We start from the raw sequence: 22,063 nt of genomic DNA, 5'->3' as shown, positions 1-22,063 counted from the left end.
AAAACATCCCAGAATTGCACAAAAATGGCATTGCTCACACTCTTCACTATATCCATGTACACTGCTTTTTTCTCATAAATTAGAAAAATTTCACGAAAATACATGACAACTTTCTCAATCTTTAAACCCGGTAAAAAGAACATATATGAAATTACCTGATCGCGAAAAAGTATTTACCCTTTCCAAATATGAACATTTCCACATATAAATAAATAAAATATCCAAAAACTTTTACCTCTAAATCATCTATTACATTATACACGTCACCAACGAATTCATACCGCAAGCATTACAAATACTTAGTATCAAATATTTTAATTATTTCCATGCACGTTTACTTCAACTTAAACGTGTACCAAATTCCTACAAACATAAAATTCACAAAATAACTATCATTTAATTAAAATATCACTAAACCATGTACACGTCGACTTATTTTTACTTAAAAAAACATCCCAGAATTGCACAAAAATGGCATTGCGCACACTCTTCACTATATCCATGTACACTGCTTTTTTCTCATAAATTAGAAAAACTTCACGAAAATACATGACAATTTTCTCAATCTTTAAACCCGGTAAAAAGAACATATATGAAATTACCTAATAACGAAAAAGTATATACCCTTTCCAAATATGAACATTTCCACGTATAAAATAGATAAAATATCCAAAAACTTTTACCTCTAAATTATTTATTATATTATACATGTCACCAACGAATTCATACCGCAAACATTCCAAATACTTAGTGTCAAATATTTTAATTATTTCCATGCACGTTTACTTCAACTAAAACGTATACCAAATTCCTACAAACATAAAATTCACAAAATAACTATCATTTAATTAAAATATAATTAAATTCAAAAACACTACTTAAAATATAAATGAGCACATACATTAAATTAATACATACATAAATACCCATTTCGAATTCACTTTAGTTACGGCCATGGGATCCAAAAATTCACGAACACTGTTTCACACAACACAGAATAAAGCCAAATACAAAATTTCCAGATTTTTTCCCGATTTCCCCCCTTTTCCAATTAAAGAACCGTAATTCGTCCATTAATATCACATGACATATCCCATGATCTCTCATTTCCCTCACACAAAATAATGCGTACTCGGAACTGAGTACTGCTCACATTATTACCAAAGTCCCAGGTTGTAACCTTTATCGCCTCCAAAATGTCGCCAAACTACCAGTTACCATATTGTAAAGATCAACCCGTCAACCTTTCACGTTTTTTTTTTTTTTTTCTTTCAAAATAATTATTAAACACTGACTTCAGGGTTTAATCCTAGTATCCGGTGCACACGGGATTTGGCGACTTTATGATGAGCAATAAAAACGGGACATATACGATGAGTAGTAAACGGGTCATTCAAAGAATATATATAGTTATACATAGTATATACTTAATATATAGTGTATAGTATATACATAGACGTTGTTTGGGTATGTATATAGTGTATAGTACATAGACGTTGTTTGGGTCATTTTTGGTGTTGGCGATAATTTTCAAAATCACGCCTAGGCTGCACCGTATACTAGGATTTTACCGAGTTCAGATTATGTTGGATATGTCAATGCAAATATTCAAATTTTAAAACATTACAAAAAGATTAACAACCTTTAACAATATTGTAAATGATAGCATCCTCTTCATTTCCATCCAGCTACATTAAAAATAAAAGTATAAACATACAAAATATTAATAAAATCATGAACTTTTATATGCATTTACTTAAATATTATAAAAGCATTGTTCAGTGGTTACAAACCGAATTTAACAAAACTATTAACAAATAAAAAAATATCACAACTCCGACAATGAGTATTGCTACTTGAGAACGAAAGCTTCGACGCTTCGAAAGAAATGATTTAATTTTTCTTAATCCCATTGCTTAATTTCAAGCGATATAATAAAAAATTGCAGTCGCAATTTCATCATGAACTGACAAGTGCCTAAAACTAAACAAAACCGCTTCTAAACTTGTAAACAAATAAAAGTGTTGCCAATCCTCAAAGACCCTATCCTGTTTTGCGGGATTGGCAATAGGTTTAGTTGTTTCACATGAAAGCCTGTAAATAAATTTGAGCTTTGTTTTTAGTAACAGAAGTATAACAAAAAGAAATTTCGTATCCATATAGTTGATATATCGATATATAGTTGACATATATGTTAGCCGATAGTATAAAATTGGAGCAAAGTTCGTAGAACAGCATAGGTGGCAACAATTTGGCTGTGAGTGACATTTTATTATGCCAATCGTAATAAATATAAAAGAAGTACGTCACCGGGAGGCAAGTCTTATTTACCATAATAAGCTTTTTTTCTACCATTTGGCATCAAGAATCGGACATCGCTGGTGGTTCTGGAGGCATCAACCAGTAGAAGTTTTAACCTCTAGTTGGCTTTGTGCTCTGAGGTCTTTGGCTCGAAATAAAAAAATAAGCGCATTTGCGCAACTTAGATTAGTATGCTACTTACTTGTCAATTTAGATTAGTAAGTTAAACAAACATGAAAATATTATTTGCTATACAGAAAATGCAAAATAAATTTGCAACATAATAAACATAGATGAAGTAGATTATACTTCAAGAAACTGTATTCATGCAATGAGGACTTAAAAATTATTTGCGAAGTATATAAATGCGCCAACACTAGAATAATAAAATGCGTTGAGAGTAATAATATGGGTTAAAGTAAGGTACAAACAAAGTCCTATTCCCCCTTTGTCGGGAGCAAAGTCCATTTCTTTGCAAGTTATATGAAAGTTGAATACATAATAAATGAAAATGCGAAATGATGTAGCGAATTTAAAACAAAGTCTTAATGCTTTGTCAGTTCAATCTCAGTCTTTAGTCTGAAATCCGATGAGATTTAGTAACTAGAGCAGGGATAAAAACGAGGTTATTGCACTTTTGGCCTGCGTTGGCGAAGGGTTATGATGAATAGAACGAGGACGCTTGAAAGGATGCAGAGTTGTAGGATCACAGTTTGCGAGTTGGGTGATATGATGATTTTCTGAATTTTGTACTCTTATAAAGCAGTTATGGGCGGACATCAATATATAATCTTGGACATGAGAAATTTTTAAATCCTGATGTATCTGTTGATTTCTGACAAACCACAGTGAATCTGTTAGGCTTCTAAGGATTTTATTTTGGAGGATGATGATCTTGCGACGATAATATTTCGACACGGTGGCACGTTGCTGCATAGAAAAATATTGGCCGAATTAGTGTAAGTTCTCTTAATATTGAGATTCAATTTTGATTTTTGCCCGATTAAACTGTAGATCGACATGAAGGTGGCGTTGGCTTTGTTTAAAGCATATGCCACATGATCCTTAAATGCTCATCATCGTAATTGTTAATCTAGAATGACTCCTAGATATTTTGTTGAACTAACAACTGGAAGTAGGGAGTTATCTATTGTAATGTTAATATAAACTGGCTGATATTTATGATACCTTCTAAATAGGACGATATTGCTCTTGCTGGTGCTTATTTTGAATTTCCATATTTTACATCAGCGATTTATGAAGTTAATTCCATAATGTAAATTTTCAATGGCATGTTGTGGTTTGCATGAACATGACAAAATAATGGCATCGTCAGCATATTTGGCTGTTTGACACAAAAGGGATTCTGGGAGATCGTTTATATATAAATTAAAAAAACGTCGGTGCAAGTACCGATCCTTGAGCGACTCCAGCTTTGAGATATTTTCTTTTTGACAATTCTTGTCCTAGCCTGGCGTGAAAAGTTCGATTTTTTATATGTAAACTGATTAATCTGATAATTCCTTGAGGAATTCTTAATGAAATCATTTTGTAAATTAAACAGGTATGTCAGATCCGATCAAGAGCTTTTTCTATATTCAAAAAGCAGGCTGCTATGCTTGATTATTTAGTAAAGTTTTCTCATATGTCCGTGTCTAAAGCCCAACTGGTTGTTTCTGATGATATTATTTTTCGAAATATAATCGTTGAGTTGTACTTGGATAACTCTTTCGAAGATCTTAATTTTCATTTCGTTTACCAAAGAAAGTTCAATGCATTTTGAAGGAATTTGTTACTCTCTCTTTACCAGCAAACATCTTTATCAAAATAATAGTTCATAGTTTTTAAAAGTGGCTGGATAATTTACTGTAAAATAGCACCTGAGTATTGCCAAGGTTCACCTTGTTATACTTGTCACAGGTAGCATGTCCTTAATGAGAGCTCGTTAAGAGAAGAGATTCATATTCAGAAACTGAAAGAAGAGAATCACAAATATTCCCACCAGTTAACCCACTCAGTCGCCAAAAATACCAGAGTTGACAAGTCCTTATCAGCTCGATCGTTGATGGACCATTGAAAACGAACTACCTGTATCAAAGCCCTTCAAAATACTTTAACGTATTGTTAAAATCTATTACTGTGATCTAAATTTAAGGATAAGTGAATTTTATACATACTTAAATTTAAAACTAGATGAAAATTTAAAATTTGAGACACAATCATGAAAACTTGCAGTTTCTTGTGCTGCGAAATCCGGTTGTTTCTTGTTGTTTTCGGTTGTTTTGGGGGTTGTTGTGAGATCCGATCACTGTGTTTCTTTATTCTTTAAGCAATATATGTTTTAGATATCATTTGGATAACAGTCTTAATGCAAAGAATTCTTGATGAAACCGATTTTCAAATTCCTAAAATTCTAATTTATTTCTCTCCTTGACTAACATGAATGTTATATCCAAGTGAATTACTTTTAGATTCGGAAATTTATGAAATGTTTGTTCTGAATTTTCGGAATCTACTGAAGTACAGAGAGGGTTACAGCGATTAGTATTACCTTTTTGGTTATATGACATTCATCTTTAAATTATACGAGAACAGATTGTCAGCACTTAAAGTTCGCAGATCATTTTCAGAAAAAGTAAGCCAGTTGCTTTGCTCATATCAGCGCTATTTTTGATTTAAAACTTTGATACTAAAGGGCGCTTGTTCCGTTATGTTACTGTATCTATTATATTTACTATATTTTATTGACTATACCTATTTATAATATATCTGTTAGACATATAGATATTACATTATTTATACTATTCTTCGTTTTCGACTGGTGTTGTTACATGTTTTGTAGGGTATTTTAATGAGTGGCAGCACTGTTTGGTGAAGTTGAATGCAATTTTGAGCAAAGCCAAGGTTCTTTAATATACTAAGGTTAGGCCAGGAACGGAAAAAGTTGGTTGCTGGTAGTGACGTCACCCGGGAGACAAGACGCATCGGCCGACGCGTCTGCTACATGATTTTGGTAATGGAAAAAATGTAAACTAAAGCAAAATGATCATTTTATATGTGGTAGATACACCAGAAATACCGGGTATATACTTTCCGATTAAGTATTTTGTTAAAGAAAATGTTTATTTTATGCACAGAATTCGTACGAATGCTGAAAATAATTGTAAACATTAAATTCTTTTCGTAAAGGAAAGCATTAGAAAATGAAAAACGATATTTAAGTTAATTAAGGGAAATAAATATTGTAAAACAAGGTATTTTTCAATATTTTTTCGTAGTATTGTTTGCACTAAATAAATCTTGTTGAACAGAACACATGATGGCATAACTGCTAAGACCATGGTAAAAACATAATCAAAAAGTATTATTCTATTTATTTTCATTGCTCATGCACTTTTTTTAACACAAATGAACTTTGACATTCCATGAGAAATATATGATCGTGATTTTAAGTTTACATATCTAAAGCAAAAATATATATAAAAAGATTTGACTTAACAAATTCATATTTAAATACCATAAAATTCTACAAATTTCTTAATATCCGTCATTATACTTTTAAATAGTATACTTATCACATTCTTTTTAAAGCGAAAAGTCACTTCATACTGATTCACTTCAGATTTTAGCAGAAGTGCATATATTTTCAATATAATCTAAAAGTACTCTTATAATCCCTTACACTCCCAAGATTTCTATATAACATTTATCCTGACGTGATTATTTGCTATAGTAAATAATCTTCGATATTGGCATCCTATTCTTCCTTCCATACATTAAAAATGGAACAATTAAAATACATTTTCTTACACATATACGCACAATAATAATAATAATAAACTTGCCCTACATCTTAGTTTTGGCCCACCAGCGGCTGAGCGGTAAAGTCGCTGAACACTGGTAGTTCGGTTCGAATCCCGCGAACGGACTGGCTGCATGGGCGTTTTCGTGGTTTTCCTCATGTGTAACGTGTATACGAGCCAGTTTCCCTGAGAAAGTCCTCCACGAAGGCATCACACCTATTGCGCAGATAGCCCTAGTGTGCTTTGCCATAATTAAATACACCACCACATCTTAATTTCAATTCAGCCTGTACACAAATTAAATATTTTTAATTACTAATGTATTTTTATCAGGTTGTTTCTTAAAATACTTTTGTTATACTCGAAGTATGTGTTCAATATTGAATTATTTTTCTTTCTCTTATAATTAAAAACAAGTTATATGAAATCAAAATTAAAACATATGCAGCAGTTAAATAACACTGAACAGAATATCTTACTTACACTTTCGCTATTTTTTCGCTAGCATTATACACAGATTTGTTTTCCTTCAGATTCAAGCATGTGTAAGTTATATCAATTAAATTACATCACACATACCTGTATGCATCAGTTAAATAACACTGAAGGAAATATGTCACTCACTCATTCGATGTTTGCATCATAGTGTGGTCGAGAAATTGTTCTTTCCTCACGGTGAGGCATGTATCAGTTTACTTAGTTCGCAAAGCTTAACCCAGACGCTGCTTCAATACATAGAATTACGTTTGGGATGTAAAGAAAGTAACCAAAACATGTGAATGAAGTTGGATACTCGAATTTATTAACTAATCATTCAGGTACTCAGTATTGGTAAACATGACACTGAGTTTAAATATCTCACTACGATGTCTCATACACAAAATGAAGATTATGATAAAAAATTATTTAAAATGAGAAATTTTTCAATTTAAAGGTAAAATAGCAGTAAAATGAAAAATAAATGTAAAATTACATCACAGTTATGCATGAAAACTACATAAATTCATTAAAAAAATAGTTATTTTATCTGGTTGTAAAGAGTGTTTTCCGCCAAGAAACGTATTAACGTGTATAATTCTGACACAACGCTATAGCACAATTTGACACTTCCGCCTAGGTATAATAGCAAATTAACAACACAAATCAAATCAAACTGTTGATGCAACGAAAGTAAACAAACGCCAAGAACTAACGCTGTCACCCACATGACGTCATGCGTATGTGGCATAACTTTCTCCCTGCACTGCGCATCGCTCTTGGGCCCCCCCTGATATACCTTGCACCTACTCGGACATATTGAACTAAACTCAAAATGGAATCGGGCGAACTCTTTACTTCAATATCAGTGTACTCTCATCATTTGAAACAAAATGTATGTGGAACACGAGCGAAATATCGCGAGGGTCGTAAAGATACCGCCGTGAAAGTATGTCACATTATCTATAGCTCAAAACTTAAGTCAGGAATATGTAACAAAAAAGGGTAATTGGCTAGTGGAATAAATCTGATTGTGAAACCAAAATACAAGCATTTATTGACTTGCCTTAAAATTTCTTTGCATGGAAACAATAGTGAATTAAAATAATGATTGCTCACATTTTATGTGTGATGTGATATCGTTTAGTTCTGCTGCTATATTATAATCGCGGGAAAATTTTATAGTTAGAACTAAATTAATTCGTTTTATTCTTCATATCATACACTTAATGTGTAGCTGAGCTACTGTATCTTGAGTGTTGCCGAAGGCTAAAGGGATCTCAAATATTAACTAAAATATTGCGTATAAAATACAGCCATATGTCGTGTATGCTTATTCGTTACTGCATTATTGTTAATGTATTGGCTATTACTGTTAATTTTACTCGGGAGTTTTCTTATGTTTAAATAGAAGTCTTTTTAAAATTTAAATGAATATAAGTCGTATTTTTCTGAATATTAGTTTACAATTATTCATTTATGAAGTATGTGTTATATTTTGGCTGATTTGGGGTATAAGAAAGTGTGATAAAGTACCCTCTAAATGCAATAGCATAATCTCAGAGTTTAAATTAATTTATGCTGAATAACAGCACTCTGAAATGTAATTTTATAATACAACATATGGTTTCTTTCTTAGTGCTTGTTTTATTTATTACAAACTCATGAAGGCACATAGACAGATTTTGTTTTTAGAATGAAGATTAAGCTAAAATTGGGCAATATTTCATACCTGCATGCAGAGCCTGACTAAGGCAGGGGCATATGGGGAAGTTGCTCCGAACCCCCAAATCAAATAGATAGTTTATTTTACCTTACCTTTTTTAATGAACTTTTAAAATCAAAATATCAGTCAAACTTTCAGATATGCTATATTCTTTTAAGGATGGACATAAAACTGTTAGAAAATCTATAAAATTGACAGATTGATATTTTGTCTGACCATTAGAGGGGGTGACTATATAGCTATTTTAGGTAGAAGTCAATTTTCTTGTTATATGTCTATAGGGAGGTCAAAATTTAAGTACCTCCATAAAGTTCGGTTCTTCATTACTGAAGTAGTGAAACGGAGGGCCCCCCAAAGAAGTTTTTTCCTTGGGTCCCAATTAGGCTTAGTCGGGCCCTGCCTGCATGCTAACTAAACATATTGAAGAACCCAGTGCTGAATTAAGTTGTATTCAAAATCTAAGGAAATGTACCCAACTTTAATATGTAAAATATGCCTTAGGTCAGATATTCTTAATGAGAAGAAAAAATCTAAAGGTTAATCTGTGGAATATGGTAACTTCGTGATTTTTTGGCGAAAATTTGGCAACCAACCCTGCTACTAACTAAACATATTGAAGAACCCAGTGCTGAATTAAGTTGTATTCAAAATCTAAGGAAATGTACCCAACTTTAATATGTAAAATATGCCTTAGGTCAGGTATTCTTAATGAGAAGAAAAAATCTAAAGGTTAATCTGTGGAATATGGTAACTTCGTGATTTTTTGGCGAAAATTTGGCAACCAACCACTAGCGTCTACATCCCAAAACGGCAGCCTATGAGAGAGGCGATTCTATTATTTTCATCGGGGAGTAGGGGTGTTAGAATGGTTTTCTGAGGAATGCAACGGCAGTAGACTATATGTTTGCTTACATTTGGAAGCTCAAAAAATTGCTAAACTGGATTGTCTTAGTTTCTACGGTTACTTACAGGGAAATATTAGGCAGTTTTTTCGGTTTGCTGATAGAGGGCAAGTAGAAAATTTACCTTTATAATCCGCTTTTATCTATTTAAACTTCAGAAGATTTAAGATGAAGAGAATATATTTAACACAACAGAACGCAATCTTAAGACTTGTAAATCTTTTAAAAGACAGCAAATTTTTAAACATTACTGTAAAAAATATCTTCTCTTTTAATTATAATAAATAATGAGATAATGCATGGATGAGTTGTTAATTATATGATAACTATGCATTTATAAAAAGTTTTTAGTGATGAACTATAAGTAATATTTTTAATTATCGATGTATTGTTTTTTTAAAAGATTTACAAGTCTTAAGCTTGGTTCTGTTGTGTTAAATATATTCACTTCATCTTAAATCTTCTGAAGTTTAAATAGATAAACGCGGATTTATAAAGGTAAATTATCTATTTGCCATCTATCAGCAAACCAAAAAAACTGCCTAATATTTCCCTGAAATTAACCGCAGAAACTAAGGCAATCCACCTTTGCAATTTTCTGAACTTCCTAATGTAAGCAAACATCGCGCACTGCCGCTGGCGTTCCTCAGAAAACCATTCTAAATTCCCTACTCCCCGATGAAAATAATAGAATCGCCTCGCTCATAGGCTGCCGTTTTGGGATGTAGATGCTAGTGCAACCAACCCTGCTACAGCAACCTGCTAGTTTTTGTTTGGACGCCGTTTTGTTGTCACGAAGTAAAAGCATGTTTTTTTTTTTTTTTTTTTTTTATACGCAACATTTTTTTCCAACAATCTGCTAGCCGAATTACACTTATATTAGAACTTTTATGGAACAAAAATGTTTAATCATGACAAAGATTAGCTGCGAAATTGGAAAAAAGTGCAGAATCGCAAACTGCTTGCCGCGTTTTTAAGAATTGCACATACACGGTATCATCCATGTGCACGTCGACCTATTTTCACTTAAAAAAGATCCCAGAATTGCACAAAAATGGCATCGTGCACAGTCTTGACTTTATCCATGTACACTACTAAAGTCCTAGCTAGTAACTTTTATCGCCTTACCAAAATGTCGCCAAACTACCTGTTACCATATTCCAAAGATTAGCCAATCTAAATTTAAATAAGTGTATATGTGTTTTTGAAGTTTTGGAATGGAGGGAGAGAGAATGATTGTCTAGTAATGGTGAAAGGTATGTGTGGAGCAAAGAGGGTTGAGAACAACTGCCTTAATCATATTTTAACACAGGTGAGATTAAAGAATTCTGAAATATGCTTTGGTAATACTAATACTGAATATTGCTTATAATCGTAGGAGATAGATCAGTGAATTGCGCTGGAGCCCGGCTCCAGTGCTTCTCAAATTTTAAGATAAATTACAACTTTAGCCGGAGCGCACGACAGCTCTAAATAAGATGAGCTTCGATACTTCTTTTTATAAAACTGAACCACAGTTTACAGGGAACAAAATTTAGAATTCCTAACGTTTTAGTTTAACAATAAGCAGACCTTGCAATACTCTATTTCCCTAGAAATACGAACTCGTGAGAAGTTCAAGTAAAGTCTCCTCACTCACATGCCGAAACCTTTCCCTTTAACTTTCTGAAGCCGGCTGGTACAGCAGTTGTACCAGGAGAATGACATTCTCAGACACCGGCATTGGTACAACTGTCGTACCATCCATGCCCTCCCCATTTTAGACAATCCCCTGTCTGTAGATCTCTGGGTGGGCCATTGTCGCTGCTCAGAGTAGCCGCTGGCTATGCATTATTTCCCTCTTCTTATCAGTTTGGCTACATTTTGTCAAAAACCGCAGGTTTCGTCTCGCGCCAATATACTTGAAAATCAAATAGAGGCCATCTCTTTCTCAATCTGTCTCATAATTTGAATGCTAATTTTTTTAGTACTGACTTTTGCTATGATTAAAACGTCAGCGATTTTGCACGCTCTTTAAGCTTACCATATTTAATGTTTTTTAATCATAACAAATAAGAATAGATTAATATTTTAGATTTAATGCCCTTCTAGAAAATAGATAAAACCGCTTTTATCGTTTACTTCCTTTTCATACTTATGAATAATACGATTTTATTTTGACATTTTTTTGTGGAGTGCATAAAACCCTTAAGAATTGTTAACTCTTTCAAAGTGCTTCTATTATGTAGGCACTTTTGTCCGATTTATCAGGAGATAAATAAGAGGCAGTTGTATGCATAATAGTTTTTGTGATTTTCATTCATTCAGTGATTGCTTTCAATGATTTTCATTGATTGTAAATTAAATAAAATCAATTTATCTTTATACCCTCTTTTAGGATGACATCTGCCAAAAAGTATTTAAATATCAGTAAAGCTCAAGTTACTTCTAAGTTGAATCAAAACATCAGTTACATTGTATAAAATTTCGGCCAGTTTAATTTGCTGAAATTCTTATACTCCTCAAGAGATAAAGGGAATTCAGACAAGTTAATAAAAAAATATCTTTAAAAAAGGTTGTTATTTTGTCTGTAATAAGGTGTATGTCAACTTACTATTAAATGTATGAAAATTAGGATTGGATTACGGAAAAGCACGTGAACGCTATCTGCTTAAGGGGATGGATGCTTTCGTGTAAACCTTTTTAAGAGAAAATTGGGTTGATCTTTACAATATGGTAACTGGTAGTTTGGCGACATTTTGGAGGCGATAAAGGTTACTACCTGGGACTTTGGTAATAATGTGAGCAGTACTCAGTTCCGATTACGCATTATTTTGTGTGAGGGAAATGAGAGATCATGGGATATGTCATGTGATATTAATGGACGAATTACGGTTCTTTAATCGGAAAAGGGGGGAAATCGGGAAAAAATCTGGAAGTTTTGTATTTGGCTTTATTCTGTGTTGTGTGAAACAGTGTTCGTGAATTTTTGGATCCCATGGCCGTAACTAAAGTGAATTCGAAATGGGTATTTATGTATGTATTAATTTAATGTATGTGCTCATTTATATTTTAAGTAGTGTTTTTGAATTTAATTATATTTTAATTAAATGATAGTTATTTTGTGAATTTTATGTTTGTAGGAATTTGGTACACGTTTAAGTTGAAGTAAACGTGCATGGAAATAATTTAAATATTTGATACAAAGTATTTGTAATGCTTGCGGTATGAATTCGTTGGTGACGTGTATAATGTAATAGATGATTTAGAGGTAAAAGTTTTTGGATATTTTATTTATTTTATATGTGGAAATGTTCATATTTGGAAAGGGTAAATACTTTTTCGCGATCAGGTAATTTCATATATGTTCTTTTTACCGGGTTTAAAGATTGAGAAAATTGTCATGTATTTTCGTGAAATTTTTCTAATTTATGAGAAAAAAGCAGTGTACATGGATATAGTGAAGAGTGTGCGCAATGCCATTTTTGTGCAATTCTGGGATGTTTTTTTAAGTAAAAATAAGTCGACGTGTACATGGTTTAGTGATATTTTAATTAAATGATAGTTATTTTGTGAATTTTATGTTTGTAGGAATTTGGTACACGTTTAAGTTGAAGTAAACGTGCATGGAAATAATTTAAATTTTTGATACTAAGTATTTGTAATGCTTGCGGTATGAATTCGTTGGTGACGTGTATAATGTAATAGATGATTTAGAGGTTTTTGGATATTTTATTTATTTTATATGTGGAAATGTTCATATTTGGAAAGGGTAAATACTTTTTCGCGATCAGGTAATTTCATATATGTTCTTTTTACCGGGTTTAAAGATTGAGAAAATTGTCATGTATTTTCGTGAAATTTTTCTAATTTATGAGAAAAAAGCAGTGTACATGGATATAGTGAAGAGTGTGAGCAATGCCATTTTTGTGCAATTCTGGAATGTTTTTTTAAGTAAAAATAAGTCGGCGTGTACATGGTTTATGTGTATGTGTTATTTTGAAAAACGCGTAAGGAGTATGGTATTGTGCACTTTTTCCCAATTTTGCAGTGAATATTTGTCATGATTAAGCAGTTTTGTTAGATAAAATTTCTAGCATAAGTGTAATTCAGCTAGTAGATTGTTGGAAGAAGTGTTCAGTAGATAAAAAGAAAAGAAACATGTCTTTACTTCATGAAGACAAAATGGCGGCGGGAAAAAAAAATAGAGGGTTGCTGTAGGAGAGTTGGTTGCCAAATTTTCGCCAAAAAAACGCCAAGTTACCATAATGTAAAGATCAACCGAAAATTGCTCGCATTTACATTCCTGGTGGAAAACTCCACATGTAATCAACCCGTTTTTCGGGTTTGATTGGATTAATTTTGTTCGCATACTGAATTACATCAAAGCACACAACAATTACCTGTATAAGGGGAGTTATGCCTTCGCGGAGGACTTTGTAAGAGAAGCTGGCTTGCATTTACGTTACACAAAAACCGTGAATCCAACTATTTAGCCGGGATTCAAACCCAATCGAGCTACAAGTGTTCCCTACAGTTTTGAGAGCTACAATTTTGCCCCCTCTTTGACATTTTCCACCTTTACCGCTCTACTGAAGAGCCTGTAAAAATATTGATAAAGGAAAAGTATTGAAATAACCAGTTTAATTTACTAAACTATATTTCTGAATTGACAGTACATAAATTATGTACATGAGGGGGATTATTTGTGAATAAATAAACTGTATTGCACTTTTCTCCACTATTTCATATTACAATGGAATTATTGCATTTCAAAGTTATTTCTCATGAATTAATTTTCCTCTGTTCATGATTTTTGATATTTTCAAAGAGAAAATTCCACACTTTAAATAAAAAAATACACGAGAAGATACTTTATGCAAAATTTGGCGTAAACGGTTTTCTTAATTTTGCTTTGAAAATATTCCAGGGTAATCGTTTTCATTACTGGAAAAAATATGAAAAACAGATTTACTACATTGTGTCAACACCCAGTATGTCCTTATTCTTTTGAAAACGTGAAAGATTACCTTTCTAAAATAAATTAGAAAACATATTATGTGCAAATAGAATATTTGTTGAAAATGAAATAGACTTCAACCTTTGGATATAACGATGGTTTTAGACAAAATTTCTACCTATGAAAAGAAATTGACATATAATTAATTCTTCATGAACATTTAAAATTCTCAAAGTTCTTTTGATGATTGCATTGTATAGGTCACGGACTTTTTTCTCTGCTAACATAAACAAAAGCCAATTTTACAAAGAAAAATTCTCGTTAAAGATATACCTTCTTTGCCTGATAGTCCAATGTAATATTTGTTAAAGTTAAATGATTAAACGCAACCAATGTATCTCGGATTTTGATTTTCATATTATAATAACAAAATTATCGAAAAAAGCAGATTTAAATCTCTGTTATTGTTATGTTAAGCTTTATTATTGCTGTAAGTTGATCTCAAAATCTAATTTTATTGAATCTCATTCTAATCATCTAATGGTAATAAATATTATTATTATTATTTCATTAAATTAGTCATTACGATTATTTTATTAATGAAAATATGTTATTAAAAATCGCATTCCAGCCTGCAGACTTACAAATCTAGTCCGTATTTACTATATTTTGTTAAATTTTGTTCTCGCTTTCTAATTTCTAATACAAAAATACGCGAATATAAATGAAGAGTGAAAACAAAGTTAAAAAATTCACAAATTATTTACGAGATTGATTAGAAATAGTGAATGAAATATAAACATTGCATACATTTTGTTCAAAATAAATTGTGCACTGGATATGCATCCAGTACTGCATATTTATTTATGCACTATTTATTTAGAACTTCATTTAAATGAAAGCAAAATAATCATCGAAAAAATTGCAAATATAGCAATCCCACTACTATGGGACATAAGCATCTGACAAACGTAAATTTTACTTCATCCATGGAGGGGGACTAACGACTTTTCTCATTAGGAAAATGTCAAAGAGGGGGCAAAACTGTTTCGGATCACGCTGGTCTGAAGGCTATATTATGAGAATTTCGGCCCGGTTTTAGAAGGTTAAGAAAAGCAATAAATTTGGGGGAGTTTGTCTTACAGTTAATTATCCTTGCAGGAAGGAAAATTTGTGTTCTTAAATGTGCATTAAGTGACAGCGAGTACAATAAGATTGAAATACTGAGATAAACTGCCCAAGCACGTCCTATACATGGTCTTCTTACAGTATCCACTATTGGGGGGAGGAAGCGTAACCAGCAACTTTACACTTAGGAGTCGGATTCAGGACTCATTTACCCCTGACAACCATCTGCTTGATGGCTATAATTATATCAACAGAGAACTGGGGTCAAAGAGAACGTTCTCTCTCACCAAGATTCCCCTCATTTTTTGTTTCCACCCACTCATACCCTCATTCTGTTTCGCCCTGGAATTTTCATCAGGTATTCTAAGTATATTTAATTTTTGTGATGATAAAAGAATTAGAAAAGATGATAAATTATAATTAATTATATAATAATTATTGATTAAATAACAATTTATAAACTTTAATTAAATAGCTACTAATTAATTTGATAATAATTAACTATTTAATTTTAAAATTATTAATGAGTTTAATAGTCATTTTATTTATTTATTTACTCTTGTTCCTCTCTGCTGACAGTCTTCCGTAGGGCTCCGGCACTTCTAATATTAGAAATTAAGCCCTGAGATAGATGTACATCTGTGCATCATATATTAAACAGGAAGTTCAGTTTTTGATTGTCATTAACCTCACAGAGAATAAGAAAAGTGCCAAATCTCTGGAAGGAGTAAAGATATGTTTATTGTAGACTAAAAATTTATTTATTTTTGCTACGGAAAATGTTTGCTTTTTGAAGGGAGATTCCATATTTTTCTCTTTCAAAACCAATAGAATTTTTCTCTTAACCATTATGAATTGATGGTTAATTTTTGTTTAGCTTTATAGAACTTTTGGTCAAATGTGTGTTTCATATTAAATTGGTTTATTTTTATTTCCATTTCTAGATCCTTGATATCCCATAGAATTTTATACTGTGTAGTGTCTATATTTTTATGCAACTAGTGTGATTATAAACACAGAAGAAAAGAGAGATTTTACTGTTAAAATTATTAATCTTAACTGGCATTAGTTTAATAGGTAAACTGTATGTTATAGGAAAATGTGATACAGTCAAAAGTCGTTAATTCGGACACCCATAATCCGGACCTCAAAGCTACAAACTTTCTGCGCATGCGTCGCGTTGACGCATAGGCGTTTACGTGTGCACGTAAGACCTTTACGGCTGCGAATATGCGCGTGCGCATAAAACGTTTACGCATGCGAGTTTAATGTATAACGGACGGTATAAGCTAAGCTAAAATTATCTAATTCAGTTAATGTTGCAGATTGCGTTGTTCCTTAATCTTCAAATTGGATCTGGCTTATTATTTTTTGCAGACTGTTAGAGCAATTTTATAAAACTAAGTCTGAACTTTTGATTATATCAAATAGAATTTCTGATATATATTTGCTAATGTATAAAGGATCTAAAGTGAAAGTATGTTTCGAAATCCGAAATCTGTTTATCAATTTCACGCTGCTCGGCGGGGGGAACGCTGCGGCGCGCAATGAATTGGAAGTTGATCTGTCAGCACTATCCTTATCTTCAGAGCAGATGTTTTTATTTTATTTGGCTTATAATTCCTTACTAAATGTAGTATTTCATCTTGATGTACTCTGTCTTTGATATGATTTAAAACAAGTTCCTCGTCATTATAATTCGCTTTCGATTGTGAAGAAAGTGACAGAGAGGTTAGTGAAAACAAAAAAATTTCGATTGACAAATTAGTCGGTATTCTTGACACAGCAATTATAGGACTTGAATAGCGGAACTTTGTAACTAAACAAGAAATTATGTCTGTTTAATAGAATTAAAGAGAAAGTATTATCATATGAAACGAAGCAACTTAAACAACTTGCATTGAAAGAAATGTTTAATAAAGAATACAAATAAATATTAAGCTTTTTCCTTCTGTAAATTTTGATACCCTTTATATCATAATTGTTCTTTATTTCATAAATTGTGGTTTCATATTTTTAATTTTGTAATTTCTGCATGCCATCTTGCCAGATTTAAACTGATGATCTATAATCCGGAATTGCTGAAGTCCCGACGAGTCCGGATTAATGACTTTTGACTGTAATAGTCTTTGGTTCAAGAAGCCATTTAAAAAATCTTATGAATAAATAAACATATTATATATATTCCAAATGAATTTGGCATAACATGGACCTTGATTTGGAGAGAATGCAATAATTTGATCGGACCTCTAAGATTGCCCATCATCATTTGGATAGGGATAGAAGTTATATCCTTATCATAAGGTAAATGTTCATTTGCTGTGAGTTTTATTTATTTGCATGTGCTTTTGATACTTTTTTTTTAGTACAGCTGTTTATGCTTGTTTATTTCTGAATGCTGTGAAACCTGGTTCATAATTTAATTTGTTTCTGAACGCCATTTGTCAAACTGATTGTTTATAAACCAAAACTAATTTCCTAGTAGAAATTAATAAAGAATGGATTAATTTTGTTCATGGATTGAAAATGGTTGCTTATTTAAACCTTAGAGCAGTTCTTTTTGTACATAGTTTTTTTTTTAATAATTCAAATACAATGGAAGTCATTAAATGCAAAACAAGATTTACAAATACAGTATACAGATGAAGTGGACGAAAATGTTAAGTAAATTGTTATGCAGATAAAACAGACAAAAACATAATTTTACATGTATGTACAAAGGTTAAAAGATGACATAACGGAAAATGATGAGGAAGATGCTACTATTTGTTGATAAATTCCCTTCCAAAAAAAAAGTCAGTAGGTAATTATCTTTCAGGGCTAAAGGGCTAGTTTATCAGCTTCTCGCGGCTGAAACCGAAAGAAGAGACTGATGACGTAGTTGGGTTCGCTTGCTCAGTTCTGCTGTTCAGTTTCTTAAGCAGTTGCTTGAGAGTCGAAACGCTTTGAAGAATAGTTTAATAACCAATATGAGCCGAGATTTTAGCTCATGAAATTGCAATATACACATGCATCTATTTATGAACTAGTAATGTGTTTACGTCATACTAAATTAAACTCTAATATGCGTAAAACGTAAGTAAAACATGCATAAACATAACTAATTTTTTAATTAACACATATGCGTAAACATAACTAATTTTTTAGGTCGAGTATACCCTAAATATAGTAACTCTTTTTCGTAATCATATTTTTAAATATATGTAAATAGTAACCCACCGATAACACGTAAATTTCTACATTTACAAAGAATTCTTTTTGCGTTAAAATATCAGTTAGTCTCAAATGAGAATACATGCTAAAGACTTTACACATCTATCTGATTAAAAATTACTTAATGCTAATAATAGATTTCATAACACATTAAAACGAAACAAATTTCACTTCTTTCATTTTTGATTATCAATTAACGTTGATAATGAGAAGTAGAATTTTGTAAGCTTTTGCAATGACTATTATGAAAGCATAATTATGGAACATCAGCATTATTATTTAATGTCAATTTCTCAAAAAATAATTTAAATATTTTTAAGTAGTATTTATATATTTTGTAATAATAGCATATATTCTTACATTTTAAAAGTATATGCTCTGATACTAATTTATGTTTATGCAGAATTTCATGGTTTATTTTATATAGTAAAATTTAGCAGTCTAAATTAGTATATAATAATATATAATATTTTATATAGTAGTCCAAATAATTAGCTGAAACGTGCATAAATTAGGTCACAAATTAAGTGAATAATAAACCAAGTAATGATTCAAATTATTATTTTTGGTAGAAATAATATGAATCAACTTACATGATTTTGTTTTCCTATATAGTTTGGTTCGATAATCCTCTGTTAGTTTTCATCCATTTATTTGCTTTCTGGTCAGCTTTTCTTGCCGATACACAGGTTGCATTCCTATTCAAGTGCCGAACCCTTATAAATGTTCGTAAACGGCAAAATAAACAAATTGCACTCTTATTCACGGAGGGAAAACGTTTCTCAAGTTCAGAAATAAGATTCTGAATTACACCTCTACCTTTTCAGAAAGAACTGCCATGAAAAGAACGGAAAACATTTTCTATTTTCATCATCGTTTCCATCCAAACTGGTGATGGTACAGTTAATTCTCCTTTAGATAATAAAAATATCCAATTTGAGTCATTAGGAATATCTACGAATTTTTTTGATATTTCACCCAAAGTAAGATGCAATATAACCTGCCACATAAGTGAGCGATTCTTGTTCATATGCAGATATATCTCTCATTGAATCATAAATTTCGGTTTCCCAAGGAAGTGACGTACATTCATCATAGATGTCTTTGTAATTAATTAAATAATCTTCGTATAAGGAAGACTCAAACATTTGTGTTTTTTCATTTGAAGAAAAAGCTGTTTCTAACAGCTCTTTTGTCAAATATGCTTCAACTTTCTTCACATCTTCACAGTCAATTTAGACAATTTGTTTTCCAATAGCAACCTTTTCAGGCGAATTATTACGTCTGGTGGAGACGGATGGTCATCAAAACACCCTAGACCCCGTATCTGGCTAAACAAGCTTTCTAATACATCTTGAGTCAGTCTTAAAATATCTTAAAATATATTTCACATTTATAGATTTTATGTCATCAAATAAACCGAAAAGCGAATTTATCGATATAATAATACTTTTCTGGAAATTGTCTTCTTTCCGCATACTCTGAGATCAAAAATCGTTTGCTTGATTGCATTTAATTTTTCTTTTTGTACTTCATAATAGCTTTCAAGGCAGAAAACAGCTTTTAAAGGCTTATTGCTAGGAGTAATGGTACACTACAATTCATAATGTCAAAAAATACCATCAACTACTGAAAACAAATTACTTGTTGCAGCATTACCAGTCAAATGCATAATTGCGTTAGCCGTTGTGGAGGAAAATAATGCTTTTGCTGATGCTACTTTCTGTCTCTCGTTTCCTTTTACAGATAAAAATTGAGGTTTCAGTTTATAGCACAGTTTAATTTCTCTGATATTTTTATTAGTACTTCATATATAACGTCTTTGTTTATAATTGTACCATTTCCGAGAATAAAACCTTTATCAAGAAAATGGTTTCTCAAAAGCTTTATGCAATGTGGCATATCAGCGAAAACCCATATTTTGGTACTGAACTTGGGAATGTAAAAGAAAGATTTAACTGTTGAAATTTGTAATTCTTTCCAAAGGGTCTGACTACCTCCCATGTCAGATACACTTGCTTTGACTCGAAGCCCAGACGATACAAGTGCAAACAAAATGGAAGACAGAAGATTTTCCTTCATTTGATGATCAAAATCAAAATAAATGGTCTGTTTCCATTGCAAAATGAGTCCTCGAACCAATACAAATTGAGTCTTTTTAAAAGGACCTAATATCTGATCTAAGTTTGAATCATAACAGAATCTTGAATCTATATGAATTTCATCGAAACTTAATACGCATAATCTTTCTTCGTCAGTTGCATTTTGGCAAATTTTTTTATCAATAACAGTACATAATTTAAAATGCCAGGAATGCAATTGAACCTTGAGCACCATCTTTTCAGTGTACTTGCACTTGAAAGCGGAATACCCATTTTTTCTTTCTAGAAGTCATATGACTTTAAGGATAATGACCTGATTGCTATGCTTTTTGAAATGTCGTCTGGAGACCATTTAATTCGCTTATTTTTCATTAATGCATTTATTTTTGAGTTTCGGTAAATATGTTTTGAACATATGTTTTCATTTTTCTTAGTTTTTCATTTTATTGATTCACTTTTTAAATTTCTTTCCTCAATTTCTGAACTTTTTCTAATACTGTTAGTTTTCTGTTCCTTTTAAATCTTTTTCTATGCTGGAAGATAGCTTTTAAATGCTGCTTTCTCTCAGTCTGTAAAATGGTTTTGTGATTAAATTATTCACGTTTTTCTGGAGGTTGGAACAGTTGCAACATTGCTGAGTAATATTTTCAGTGAGCTTCTCATAGCTATTATTGTTATAGTTTTGAAATTCCAGGCATGCCTTTTTAGAACTTAAATTCTTTCTTTCAAATGCACTTTGTAAATTTTTTCTTTTTTGTTGGCTTTGCTGCCTTGGTTTATTCTGATAAATAACCAAGTCAGGAATACAAACAGTTGGAATAGCAGTTGACTTCAGTAACTTTTTTGTCAGCAATCCCAGAAACCTATTGTTCATATCATCCTCATAATCAGATTCAGTGAAGTGATTGCTGCATGTTCGAGCACTCTTTGTGTTGACAATATTCGCTCTTCGACAACTATGCAACCATTGTTTTGTTAACTGAATATTTTTGTACGAAAATCTATGAAATACCACGTTAGTTTCTTTCGTATTATGATATATATTACTACAGGTAGCAACGGCACACAATATCATTTTTTCAATGATTTCTCATTACAAGAACTTTCTAAATACAAAATCCCTTTAAAAGTATCATCAGTTATAACTTTCAAGTAAAAAAAAAATAAAATAATAAGTAAAATAAAAAAAAAAAAAAAATAAAAAACCACCTCTTTCTCTGAAACTAACAGGGCTAAAGAAAGAGAATCTAAGAACTAAAGATTCAATCTTTCGCACTTGATGCTCTGGTCAGTCGACGACGGGACGAACCCAGTGACGTCACATAACATTGGGTATGCTCCCCAAGAGGGTTCGTGTCGGCATCGTTATTCTCAAACAGATGACCCAGCCCTTCTCTTTCTTTAGCCCTGATTATCTTTAGGAAACATGTTTTGTCTTTTCTTTGTCTTCAAGAACAAAGTAAATTCTTCAA

At 31.8% G+C, this 22,063-nt stretch overlaps 2 protein-coding genes across 11 annotated transcripts in view; one reads left to right on the top strand and one right to left on the bottom strand.

The window, feature by feature from the left end:
• The window catches only part of LOC118191423 (GDP-fucose protein O-fucosyltransferase 3-like), a 143,799-nt gene extending 141,769 nt beyond the window's left edge, over window positions 1-2,030 (bottom strand). For 4 of the 6 annotated variants that reach the window (XR_015039684.1, XM_035362240.2, XM_035362233.2 and 1 more), the window contains exons 1-2: window positions 1,794-2,030; window positions 1,643-1,688 (exon numbers count right to left, since the gene is read on the bottom strand). Coding sequence is in view for 5 of the 6 variants with exons in the window: in XM_035362240.2 (XP_035218131.1) it covers window positions 1,643-1,688; window positions 1,794-1,913 (166 nt within the window). In the remaining variant the exon portion in view is untranslated. The remainder of the gene's footprint in view (window positions 1-1,642; window positions 1,689-1,793) is intronic. The other 2 variants (XM_035362245.2, XM_035362228.2) reach the window with 2 other exon arrangements.
• A 5,317-nt stretch (window positions 2,031-7,347) lies between these two features.
• The window catches only part of LOC118191396 (RNA-binding protein 48), a 38,155-nt gene continuing 23,439 nt past the window's right edge, over window positions 7,348-22,063 (top strand). For 3 of the 5 annotated variants that reach the window (XR_015039681.1, XR_015039680.1, XM_035362201.2), the window contains exon 1: window positions 7,349-7,530. Coding sequence is in view for 1 of the 5 variants with exons in the window: in XM_035362201.2 (XP_035218092.1) it covers window positions 7,417-7,530 (114 nt within the window). In the remaining 4 variants the exon portion in view is untranslated. Of the gene's footprint in view, window positions 7,531-22,063 lie in introns of all 5 variants that reach the window. The other 2 variants (XR_015039682.1, XR_015039683.1) reach the window with 2 other exon arrangements.

Source organism: Stegodyphus dumicola, chromosome 2, assembly GCF_044657685.1.
Source record: "Stegodyphus dumicola isolate Sdum_Otavi_A_Nest chromosome 2, ASM4465768v1".
Lineage (NCBI taxonomy): Eukaryota > Metazoa > Arthropoda > Arachnida > Araneae > Eresidae > Stegodyphus > Stegodyphus dumicola.
Note: the sequence above shows the minus strand (reverse complement) of the source record. Positions and strands in the feature narration are given on the sequence as shown.